This window comes from Athene cunicularia (assembly GCF_003259725.1).
Source record: "Athene cunicularia isolate RWA chromosome 1 unlocalized genomic scaffold, athCun1 chr1_part2, whole genome shotgun sequence".
NCBI classification, from domain to species: domain Eukaryota; kingdom Metazoa; phylum Chordata; class Aves; order Strigiformes; family Strigidae; genus Athene; species Athene cunicularia.
Window position 1 is genome coordinate 66436476 of NW_020799092.1, and position 12542 is coordinate 66449017.

Here is a 12542-nt window from a genome sequence, read left to right on the forward strand (position 1 = left end):
ATCCTCACAGTTGAACCTACCTCTACCAGTACAGTATCAAACAACAAACATATCTGACAGTGGCAAGAGATGAACTAATAAAAAAAAATTACACCAGTGTAACACAAAATATTTGTGAAGATTTTAATTGGGACATTTACTGGAAAACTCAGATGAGGAAAATGTGGAACATTAATTACTTAGTAATTAATTCCACATTTTGCAAAGATAAGGAAAACATTAGGAAAAACACATAGATGTCATGACCAGGATCCATAACACAACTAACCTAACATATATCAGGAGCTGACATGAAGCATGAGTAGTCTTTATGGTTAACCTGAGCACGAGTAGACATTCTGAAGACACTTCTAAATTGACTTGATTTTGGCACCAGTAATAAAGGATGGCTTTGCTCCCCTCTCAAGCAGATCTACTGTAATGTCAAACAAATGGGTGAGATTTTAAGTCTAGCTTTTTTCCATAGGGCTCCAGATAGGCACTGAAGAGTGTCTTCTGCCCCTTCTACTTCCACACTTTGAAGAAAAGAGACTACCTTTTACTTTTCTTACCAGAAGAAGTAAAAGGAATTATTAGAAGATACTAAGACAACAGAAAATTATATACATGTAATCTAAGCCTTCAGATCTGCTGAAAAGATCTATTCATGGTACTACTTTCCTACCACCCAAATTGGATGCAAATCTCAAAATTCTACACCCATCTGTAAAGTCCTGCTCCTGCACAGCTGTACTTCAGGGACAATTACCTTCTACTACCATGCTGAAAGACACAAATTCATTTTTGTTGACTTGTAGTAATAAAGTTTTATTATAAGCTTAGGGTGTCCTCAGTGCGCACCCGATCCTTATAAATGTAGGCAATTTGGACAGGGGTATTCAACTCTTCCTAATACCACTCTATTTTGACACATGACAAGATCCAGTTATTATCAGGTCTATATTAAGTTAGCTACATAATAAGGAAATGCATATGAATTTGCATTTTTCTGAAGCATAACAATGCATTCCCTTCTCCAGGAGACAAACCAAACAGCCTCTGCCCTCAGCACTTAACACAAAATTAGTCAGTTGTGTCAAAAAATTCATGATCCAGACTATTTTTAAACCCCTGGATTTTTAATTCTGAATTATGTAAACATCTAAACCCACTACTTAATACATCTTAAGAATCCAAAGCATCTCTTATAAAGCTATATAAAATGAAAAATAAATATCTGCTACTGGGAGTTCATTCAAAATACTGACCTTAAATATCATTCATTCCTTTTCCAGAGTTCAAAGCACAAACATACATTTACTGTAAAACAACATACATGCTTTACCTAGGGATAGGTATCTTTAAGTAAGAGAAAGAATTATTTCACTTATGCATAAGATAGATTTATGATTTCAGACATGATTTTTACAATAAAATTCTTGCATGTGTAACTACTATTACAGAACAACTTTAAGACATCCTTTGATACATATTAACATAAATATCACCATCTAGTCCAATAAAATTGTACCAAACTGGCTTTAGTTTTAAACCTGTTCAGTGCTAACAGTCAAGAGCTGGGACTTGATGGTCAACTGACATTTAGAACATACAGATCAACAAAAAAAATGTTTATTATTGTTTTTATTATTCTCAGACAGTAAATTCTCCAAAATTCTTCAACAAACAAACCCATATGCTACGTTGCTGGTTCTATTTTGTCTTCCTTCTTTGGACCTTCCTCTCGGTTTTTGCCCTGCTGCATGGTATACACCGATGGGCCTATCCTTATGATCTTCCCGCTGCCCAAGCACTCATCACCCTTGTAGAACACTGCAAACTAGGAGATAAACACAGGGAGAGTCTTTTCAACAGCTGCAAACAACATGGTGAGCAACTGCAGGCTGTGCAAGACCTGCTGGAGAGTGGGTGTATTCATTTATATTTGTTCTAATTAAATCTTAAGGAAAAATAAAAAGCAAAGGATTTGTTGGCTCACATGAGAGTTGATAGAAATTCCATCAAACTTCTGCAAGATTGTCTCAAAACTCTTCAGTTACTGAGGTGGAATGAATTGGGCTGGAAAGTGTCCTTTCCCAAAGGGGACGGCATACGTATCATCATCTGTATCTTCACTAGACCTTCCTCAGACAACTGTGCCCAGGCTACAGTGGGACTTCTCAAAATAGGAATGGGATCAAGGACTACTGGAGCAGACCACATGGAAGGAAGCAACTGGGGCTCTCTGACATGCTCAGCATGTTCTTGCAGGAGAGGAAGAACAGAGACCTCTCTGTCTGGTCTCATTACCTTGCAGTAAAGAGACCAGTTATAGGCTCAGCAGCTCCTGGCAGTCAGGGGCTTCTCATGCCCATCATCAGCTCTGTCTGGAGCCTTCTCAGCTCAGCTCACTTCTCTTAAGTGTATGCCTCTCTCCATTACAAATAGTTCTCATACAATTTCTCTCCTAATACATTCCATGGGCCCTCAAGTTTTGGGAAGCAAGAGGGAGGGTAGAACAAATGCTGTGAGAGGGCATGCGGAAAATGTTTGAGAAGCACTGGTTTACAATGTGATGGAGTATCTTTGTATTAGCAGTGTTAAAAGGCATGACTACACAGTACCTCTTCTCAGTACTGTTCCAGGACAGTGAAATTCACTGGACACAGAAGCTCACTAAATGAAGTTGAACACTAAAACCATATTAAGCAGCCAATTACCAAACTAATGCCTTCTTAAACCCATTTCTTGAAGACAACAGATTCTATTTCTGCATATACAACCGATTACCAGAGAATTTCTCATGTTTCACTAAAACCTGTAAGCCAGTTTCTCAAATATAGGGATAACAGACCATTTAAAACTAGAAACAATCTCCTTCAAAGCAGCTGATGTCAAAATAGACCTAACTGCTCTCACATGCAAATAAACAAACTACTTTACTCCAACTAATAAAAATACTCCTCTGTTTTATTAGCCAGATAAGCAAAAACACAAAAAAGGAAAGAAGATGACTTCTAATCACTTACCTGCCCAGGTGTGATAGCTCTTGCTGGCTTCACTAACGTCACCCACACACTCCCATCTTGGTTTAGAGTCAGCACACACGGCACTAGAGCAGAAAATGGCCAAACACCTGCCAGTTAATCCTTACATTCACATTAAAACAACCCAACCTTCATCACTAAGTTAAAGAGATGTAAGTCAAGATACTTTTAAACAGAATTGTTTTATAAAGGCACTCCAGAAACCATAGAGCAGAAAGGCAAGCCAAAACATATCAACTATTTCTGCAAAACTACACAGAGCACTCTACCACAATTTCAAAACCCTGAGTAAAACAAAAAACAAAACAAGGTTTGATTACCCAGTGCCATCTGGTGCCGAAACCTGAAATGACATTCCATCATTTTATCTCTAACAAGCTCTGCAGGAGGTTCCTCTGCTATCCAGTGCACTCGGTTTGTCCGCAATAGGTCTCTGTACAGAGCAGGGTGATCTGTTGATGGTGCCTTAAAATACAACATTTACTTAATATGGTCTCTAGCAAAAGCATCAGCATAATTTGTAAAGCATGAAATATAGAAGCAGCAAGAAGCTATATTAAAATGAAATCACAATGAGTAAGAAAGCAAGCATTTATTAGCACATAATCAGTTTCCAGGTGGAAGTCTTTAATACAAAAAATAAGCTAAAGCAAGCCTGAATTATTTGTCTGTCTTCTACATCTCAGTCATGTCACCTCCTGTATTCTTGCGTATTTCTGCCTTGTTGAGGTAGGATACAGAGGGCAGTAGATATCCAAACTCAGCCTGAACAAGATGCTACCTCCCTCTTCTCCAATTTCTCAACTCAACACCTCCCCAGCAAAGGTGTTGCATACACACAACCTTACTGTAGGGCATAAAAAAAAAAATTTCTTAGTTGTCCTACCTGTTTCCTCTCAACTCTCATTTGATTATGATTCTTCCCCCCTCAGAAACATCAACAAGAACACCTCATTATAATCACATCAGTATCAAATAAGAGTAACAACTGCATGAACAGCAAGCAATATTAACAATGCTAGCAAGCTGCAGAACTCCCAGTCATCTCATATGACTAGTCATTAAGACACTAATTATTTGCAGTATTATATAGATTCTGTTTTCAAATTGAAACTGTATTACTGGCTACTACTTCTTTTACTAGAAATAGTAAACCAAGATAATATACACTTTATATACTGTGTCATAATAACTACAATAAAACCTCAGGTTTTAGCATAGAAAGTAAGAGCTCAGTAGATTGGCCAATTCTTTTCAGTATTTGGCCTTTGTTTGGAAAAGGTCTATGCCAAAATCTAAACCAATTTTCTACTCAAGAAAAGATGTTTTGGACAAGTTGTTTCTAATCTGCTGATGCTGTTGGTTCTTGTTTCCCCCAAGAGGAAAGCTAAGAATTCTACTCAGGTTAGAATCACATTCCTAGAGTAGGAGTCACAAAATGCTTGCACTAGTCATTTGCAATACCAGTGTTAATTAACTCACCACAAAGACATCTCCAGTGCTGACATCTTTGTCTACAACAAACCAAGCATCCTTCAGGCCTGCTAGTCTTGCCCTCTGGCCTATTGTGTAGAGGAACCAAGCTAAAGAAATACAAAAATGTAATGCTGCTAGCAACTTTCAATCTTTTACTTTCAGAAAAATATATTATAAGTCATTTCCCCAAAACTTTACCACTAAACAAAGACTAATAAACCCAGCTGTCTTGGAGAAGTGTGCCAATTACAAACTAAACTAACTCCTACTTGAAAGTTCTCATCTGTACCTGAAGCATGTGATTTCAAACTAATCAATTACACTATTCCTAGGGTTTATAAAAGACAAACATTTCTTTATACAGCCGCAATTTGTGGTTTTGCTACCAGTCAGTCTTACGAGTTTCCTTTACTTTTATGTACTAGTAGAAAATCCCACTTCCATAAATTACTTGGAAAGAGGAACTCAGTTCTGGCAGTTAGAACTGCAGAGAGCAAAGGAAGGACACATCGAAGGAAAGGAAAAGGTAAGCTGCCCATGTTTGGGGATGTCCTATTGTGCATCACTGAGGTGCACAGTGTATTTTTTCTGCAAAGTTTAAGTACTAAAGAATCTGGAGCTGAAGCACAGACATTTTGATCTAATTAAATGAACAATGGTCTCTCAGTATTAAATTAACAACCACTTAAATTAACAGAGTAACCCTAATAATTATCATTTACTTTCTTGCAACATGGAACAAATAATCATGAATAAGTTGTAGTTCAAGGCTCTACTATTGTATAAAGCAAGTTTTCCACGATTATTAGAGTTATCAAACTGGGCAAAATGTGTAGACTGGTTGGGAATTCCACAAAATTTGTCCCTCCTAATATAAGCAGTATTGTTCCATTTATCTAAACGCAGTTATTAAGGTGTATTAGCCCATTACCTTTGTGCGTTCCCATCACCTTCTTATCTTCAATGGAAACAAAGTTACCTGGTTGAGGTTCTAAATACTACCAAACAGGAAGAGATTGTTTAAGTCACAAGAATGCCCCCCAAAAACCCACAGTATATTTCAGGTTCTGTCAGTACATTCCCTTGAAGTTGGAAAACAAATTTTCAAGAAGCAAATGCTGCCCAAGGAGCTTTCTACTTCTTCCCTAAGGCTGCTTGAGAGAAGGAAGTAGGAAGGGCAGTCCCCATCAGCACTAATTCTGGGCTTTACTCCCCCCATCCTCACTTATGCCAGGGGACAGACAGATTTAGCCACGTGCCTCTTGCATCCCAAACATCTGTCAGAGCCTGGCAGGCACAGAAATGCAAGTTCACGCACTCCTTTTGCTACAGAATGTGACTGACTGACTGCTGGTGGAGGGGAACGATACTTCCTACAAGCCTGGTGTTAGCTTCTGGGTAGGCTTCGAACTGCAAGGGGAGATGGGACATTGCTGCTCAGTGATGGCCACAAGGCGTTGGGAGGTTTTTCTGTGGACAGTGTTATAAATGACTACTGAAAACCAGAGCAGAACATAAAGACTGTCATAGATTTAATGTTGCTCACCTCAAGAAGGAAATTTTCAAAGTTTCTTTCACCAATGAAACAGACTCCCATACTCTGAAAAGGAAACGTGGTATTGAATCCATAAAAGCAGAGAAAAACATTTGAAATAATGTCAATAATCCTTCCAAGATGGATCTTCCCCCCTCTATGTATTCCAAAGTATGCTAGACATGTCATAAAATAAACAGAACCACATCTGCTCCAACATAAACTAATTCTACACAGTATCAGCAAGAGCCATAAGCACAGCAAAGAAGCAAAATAGCAGGAAACAGAACACATGTTGAATAAATACCTACATTAACCTTGGTGACTACATTGTATGTATATTGAAAACAGAAGCCTCTTGCAGATTCAAGTACGAAACTAACACAAATGACACAATAATGGTATATCTATTGAGAAAACTTTCAATACCAAATAGGCTTTCCTTCTCCTTTCAGTTACTGCCTACATTCTTCAAATACCAATTTACAGTGGACAAATACAAAATTAAAAGCAATCAAGACAGCATCAACAATACAATTGCTGCTTGCATCACATTTTTTTAGAAATAACTCATGAAGTGTCAGTTCTCAGGGAAACAGAACTTTCTTTTTTTTAAAAAAAAAACCTAACTGCAGAAAAGCAGTATGATCTGATTTCTAGCAAGACATACTGAAAAACAATTATAGTAAGGAAGCCTTTAAAAGCTTCAATAAAGACCAAAGGCTTCTCACCTGCTGTGATAGAGAATGCATTCCTTAAGGCTTACATCATCCTAACTCACTCACATTCACCTTAGTTCTTTTGAGGTACAGCAGTAGACAAATTATGTGCAGGCTAAAATACACAACTAACTACATGCTCATAGAAGGACTTTCATGCAAGCAGCTGGCTATAAAACTGCTTTCCAACCTATTCTATTACAGTGCTCAGAAACAGATGAGTTGTCACAGACTAAAGTTCAGAACTTCAGAAAAGTCTGTTTCAGAAACAAACAAAAATAAAAAAGTGTAAGTGTTACCATGCCTCTTTTTTCTTTAGGACATGATGAAGGCCATGTTCCGCTGCTATCTTCTTCACAAAACTTTTTGTTAAATCCCCTAAAGGGAAAATGGTTTTCCTCAGAGCACCCTGCGAGATTTGGCTTAGGAAGAAGGTCTGGTCCTTAAAGAGGTCAGCCCCTTGAAGGAGTTTCACAGCTGTAAAGTGCAGAACACATAAAGCATCTCAGCATAACCCCCTTTAATAGTTCAACTTAATTTAGCATTTTGTTTGACAATCAACATTTTAGTTTTATTATTTCCAAATATGTATTAAAGACAGTATTTTTCAGGTTTTTCAGAATCTGACTGAAAATATGTGGTTATTTTCTCACCACTAAAACAATTTAGAAAGATTCTGATTTTGTACAACACAATCTTAGATAGTCTTACATTGCCTCACTATTATAATGCTGCATGTGTCACTGGCAAAAATATCAACAATATGAAAAGCAAAAACAACTTTTACATTTTATGTGAAAGAGAGAACAAAGACTTAAATATCTTGGAGTATACTGTCCTTCAAAAAGACATTGTTTTGCCCAGAAATAACACTGCTACAAATCAATGAGTTGAACAATCAGCAGTTATTCCCAATGCTTAGAGTTTGACTTTTTTCTTCAAAATTGATGAAGTCTCATAATTGCCCAGATGAAATAAAATTGGTATAGTTCTTCAGTCGTGTTCTGTCCACTCTCTTTAAGAGCTAACAGCTCTGCTGTTGTACTAACTCTGCTTATATGTTTGACTCGAACACTAACTACAGGCCAATAGTTCCATCACAACTTATGAAATCTTAGTAACAGGGCAGGGAGCCTGTTTAGAACATCACAAAATACTACAACTGTGAAACACAGTCTGTCACAAGTATAGACTGTTGGTACCACTGGGGTCATTTCAACTTTCCAGAAATAAAATTAAAACAAAGAAATCAATAAACCCCTTTAAGTCCAGAACAAACAAGTTAAAGCAGGGAAGCTGTAACACAAAAACATCACCATGGCAGCTTTGCATAGTGGTAGTTCGCAAATTTCTTTCCCTTGGGGTATAGCATGCTTCTCATTATACATCAGAGCTTCATCGGAGTTACTTTACTGCATTATGACCCACTGCAGAGTTATTTGAGAAATCTCTACATTGCCATCCAAGCTATGATAGTGCCATGCAGAGACATACCCAAAGCAGCATTCGTCAAACTGCTTCAAGGCTGTACCGATAACAAGGGCTGAGATCAACCTCTGATTATGTACAGCCACAGGCAGACTATTAAAGTGAAGAGCAAATCCTGCACTGCTGCCTACTAGCACCTTTGCTAACCCAAGAACTGTAGTCTTAAAAACGTCTGTGCATGCTGCACATGCACTTTTCAATTGCAATGTAGGCAGAAACTTGATCTACCTGGGAAAACCAGGCTTCTATAGGAGAACAAAAAATAAGGCAGAACAGTTGAATTACTGAATGAGAACCTGATTTTTTCCAGTAAAATAATATACAGTCCAATTACTGTATAAAAGTATGTTATTAAGTTTAATCTTTCAAAGTCTTAATTCTAGAATTCCACTTAAGCATATCCCCACAGTGAGTTCTATCTATTCTATATACTGAATAGCCAAATACATTCCCTAAAACAGAAGAAACATTTAAAAAGAAAATTTTATATAAGTCATGGAAATACTTGATAAAGATTTCTTGAAATAATTCTCCAGGGTACAGACAATAGACCTGTCTCCTTAATCCACATTACAGCTCCTTCAGAATGTTGATTACTACTGAAATGCTTATTCTTCCCTCTGCATCTGGATTAGAATTCTTAAAATAGAAAAGGTAATACTTGACAACCCAGGGTAATTTTCAGTAATGCAAGTCCCCTGTTTTGCACAATCAACCTGCTACAAAAGCTGGGGTTTAAATGGTGATCACTGTGTTGTAAGGTAAACTTCCCTGATTCTGTGACACCAAATATTTCTCTTCCATGTCTAGGATGAAATATGAAATGAAGAAACCACTTACTATTTCTAACTTCAAAACGGTTTCTGAAAAGCATTTGTGGTCTTTTAATATGTTTCTGCTGAAACACTTCCTCATCCTCTAGTGAGGTCCTAGCATAATGCCCAGTAGCAATTGCATCTGCCCCTATCAAGAAAACAAAACACAAAGGTACATACTTGAAATTCACAGTTTAAAATCGGATTAGATACAGCCAGTAAAAAAAGCAGAAAGCAATGAAGAAAATCTATATAGAAGACTTACACTGGCAATAATCGTACTCCTGCTATTTAAATAATGTAAACTATTCATCAGCATGCCAGCACTTGTGCTTCTGTACTTTAAGGACCACCTAAGAATGTAAAACTGAATGGTCAGGTCAATGTGTGTGCCTGAATTAAATCCGTTGTTATATATGAACAACCCAACCTAGTGGAAGATGTCCCTGCCCACAGCAGGGGGGTTGGACTAGATGACTTTTAAAGGTCCTTTCCAACCTGAACCATTCTATGATTCTATATGCAAAAGCAAACTTCAAACCACATACTTTGCAAATATTAAATACTGCCACAGAGATACGTGAATTAGGTATGCATATGAACTCATGATTTTCCCCACCTTTTCAAGAGTTTGTATCCTTTAACCATTTCCACGGCACACACTCTGTACTGACACACTTGAAAATGCCTTACCAAGGTTATCCATAGCATAATGAAGAAAGTAGTTGAATTTGATGTGCTTGTTACACACAATATCAGGATTAGGAGTCCTTCCCAATTCATACTCTTTTAAGAGGTCACTGTAAAATAAAGATTCAAATGTATATCAACATTATTAACCCTGCATAATACTATCCAAGACCGAACAATCTGTTCAAGCATGAGGACTTGAGACGCAGTCATACTAAGCATTTTAGATAAGAAATAAAATATCCATTAGATTTTAACTGCTAAAAACCAATAGTTTACTCCAAAGTGCACTGAGGACATTGTCAAATGATCACTCACAATCTAGTAACCATGTTTTATTAAATTAAAACTAATACTCCCTCAGGGGAGACATGGCTGCCCACTGTGCACATCCTACTCATCTCTTACAAAATACTTACTTTCAGAATTAAACAACTCTGTTTAATTTTTCAAAGTGACAGTGCTGTGGAGTACACACCAGAAGTTACCGTGTTCCAGCTGAATGCACAATACCTTAACCTGCAATAATGCCAGCATAAGTAGTCATGTGCCTTAATTTCATAGGGACCTTCTCCTATCTTTTTTTTCCTTCAAGAAATTCAAGCAGTTTTTCAAAGTCATGGTGCAGTTTTACACTGTCATGTCATTAAAGTGCTTTGCATTAGTTGCTTGAAAACACTAATACAGTAACAAATAAAATCAAATCAGCATACAGCAAGGCACTGATATCAAAAGGCCTGCTCACTGCATTATTCTGCATGTCATCAGTAGTTACTGAAGTCAAGAGGAACTGAGGGCACAGACTGGATATAAAGGAACCCCAGCATCCCTAGTATTTGGTTTTACTTTTCACCATCTGAAACAGAATCAATTGCTTCTTCTGTACTGTGTTGTACACCTCATTCATAACTAGAAAATCAGGCAACATACCTCTTATTTTGTCTAACTCCTTTTAAACAGTTCTGAATTCAAGAGTTTATACTAATAATTAAATCACCCTGAGCTGCCTCCCTCATGCTGGCTCAACACTGTACTCTTACGTAACACAATACTCCTTTGTAAATACTGCAAGAGTAAACTGGAAGCTTTATAAAAGACACAGCATAAAGCCACTTCAAATGAAGTACAGAACCAGAGAAAAGGCATCAAAGGACGACTACTGAATCTTTCATTGATGTAAAGATCTGGAACAGACTTTCCACAAACCATGGGAAAGACAAGATCCAGAATAGTTCTCTTGATAAAAGGTGTTTTTTGATAACTCTCTAAAGAGAGATCCAAAGGAGAAGTAAATTCAAGGTAAGTTATGACATTAAAGAAAAAAGGATTCTGAAACAAACCAAGACACTTGCAACTGATTGTTTGGGAACACTCTACTAATAAGTTATGAGAAGCAAAAGAAAAGCTGATCTTCTATGATCTTTGATTCACTGTCAATTACAGACACCCCACATCCTTCAAGAGTTTTGGTAACATTTATTCATTCTCTTACACCAGGAGGGAAAAATGGAGTGAACTTCCCCAGAACAGGTCTGTTCACCAACTGTATGAAAGTTTAGTGCTCAACATGATGTAATTTCAACATGATGTAGAAGTAGCATGACTAAGTTATTCCTGTTTCTTCTAAGACAAGGTAACAATAGCACTACTTAACGAGGGATGAAGAAGATCAGATAACAACTTTTACGTACTTATGTTGAGTGCATAAAAGATAAATTATGTTGTTATACCAATACTTCTCCTTCCGAGAAAACCTCTCAACTTTTTCCTACGTAGAACTTTCTTTCTTAAAGTGGAATAAATTCACAGAAAATCTGAATACCCTCTTTAGAGAACAGTTTCAAATCTGTTAGAAGTTTAAAGAAGCAAAGCTGGTTCATGATCACTTTGTGGTAAACTGGATTCAGTATATATTAATGTGAAATGTACTGTATAGATTACACACAAAGACAATAACAGTACCCCATTAAATACTTTTTTCTCAAGTCACAATAAGGTTTGGCTAGTATGTGGGAAGTAGAAGAAATGAGCCACAACAAAGCAACTGAAATACACTCATAATAAGCAGGGAGAAATCTGTTAGTTTTAAAAATAACAAACATTAAAATCAACATATAAATACTGATCTTAAGTATGAAGAAAAAATAATTCCTCTGATATTTAACAGGCTCCAGCACTTTCTCTTAGCACTGAAAATACTGCAATAAATTGCTATCGCCTGTTATCTATCCATCCTTACTTCTGACAGTAACATGGTACTACACCAATATAATGAAAGACCATCTATTTCAAACGTGTTTGTACCTGAATACTTCATTCCAGTACTCTTTTACGTAGGAAACCTGGTGAAAAGGAATATCAAGCTTCTGACAAACGCGGTAAGCATCTTCGCAGTCTCTGTCAATGGAGCAAGATCCTTCTTCATCCAGAGGGTCCCAGTTCTTCATAAAGACGCCGGTCACCTGGTAGCCTACAAAATAAAGGTGAGAATGACTTATAAAGGGAAATTCTTACAGACGGGACCCAAAACCTCTGTTTTTTGACTTGCTTGAGCAACTGCTTCCTTCAGAAAATGTGAGCAGTTCCGTACCCCGCAGTACAGTAGGACTGATTTTTTCTGCTATTGCTAACAGTCAACATAAAAGCAAGCTCTCCTGGCAACCTTACACGAAGAGATCTCCTAGCTCTGAGTCTCTCCTATCCCCTCCTTTACCGCTCACTCCTGCCGCCCCCGAGCCGCCCGGCTGCTCCACCCACCAGAGGAGGCGGGCGAGGGCGGGGAGGCACCGGCCGG

The 12542-nt window shown here is 37.6% G+C and overlaps 1 protein-coding gene across 2 annotated transcripts; it reads right to left on the bottom strand.

The window, feature by feature from the left end:
* Positions 1-547: 547 nt before the first annotated feature.
* On the bottom strand, positions 548-12536 carry TRMU (tRNA 5-methylaminomethyl-2-thiouridylate methyltransferase). Of its 2 annotated transcripts, none has more exons than XM_026868532.1 (11): positions 12506-12536; positions 12053-12218; positions 9752-9858; positions 9084-9206; positions 7060-7232; positions 6049-6102; positions 5434-5500; positions 4509-4609; positions 3347-3491; positions 3009-3091; positions 548-1819 (listed from the first exon to the last, which is right to left on the bottom strand). In XM_026868532.1, the coding sequence occupies exons 2-11, from the start codon at positions 12193-12195 to the stop codon at positions 1679-1681; spliced, it is 1137 nt and encodes a 378-aa protein (XP_026724333.1). In that variant the 5' UTR covers positions 12196-12218; positions 12506-12536; the 3' UTR covers positions 548-1678. The 2 variants fall into 2 exon arrangements, with proteins under 2 accessions (XP_026724333.1, XP_026724334.1); XM_026868533.1 differs by lacking the exon at positions 12506-12536 and adding an exon at positions 12416-12454.
* Between the last annotated feature and the right edge of the window lie 6 nt (positions 12537-12542).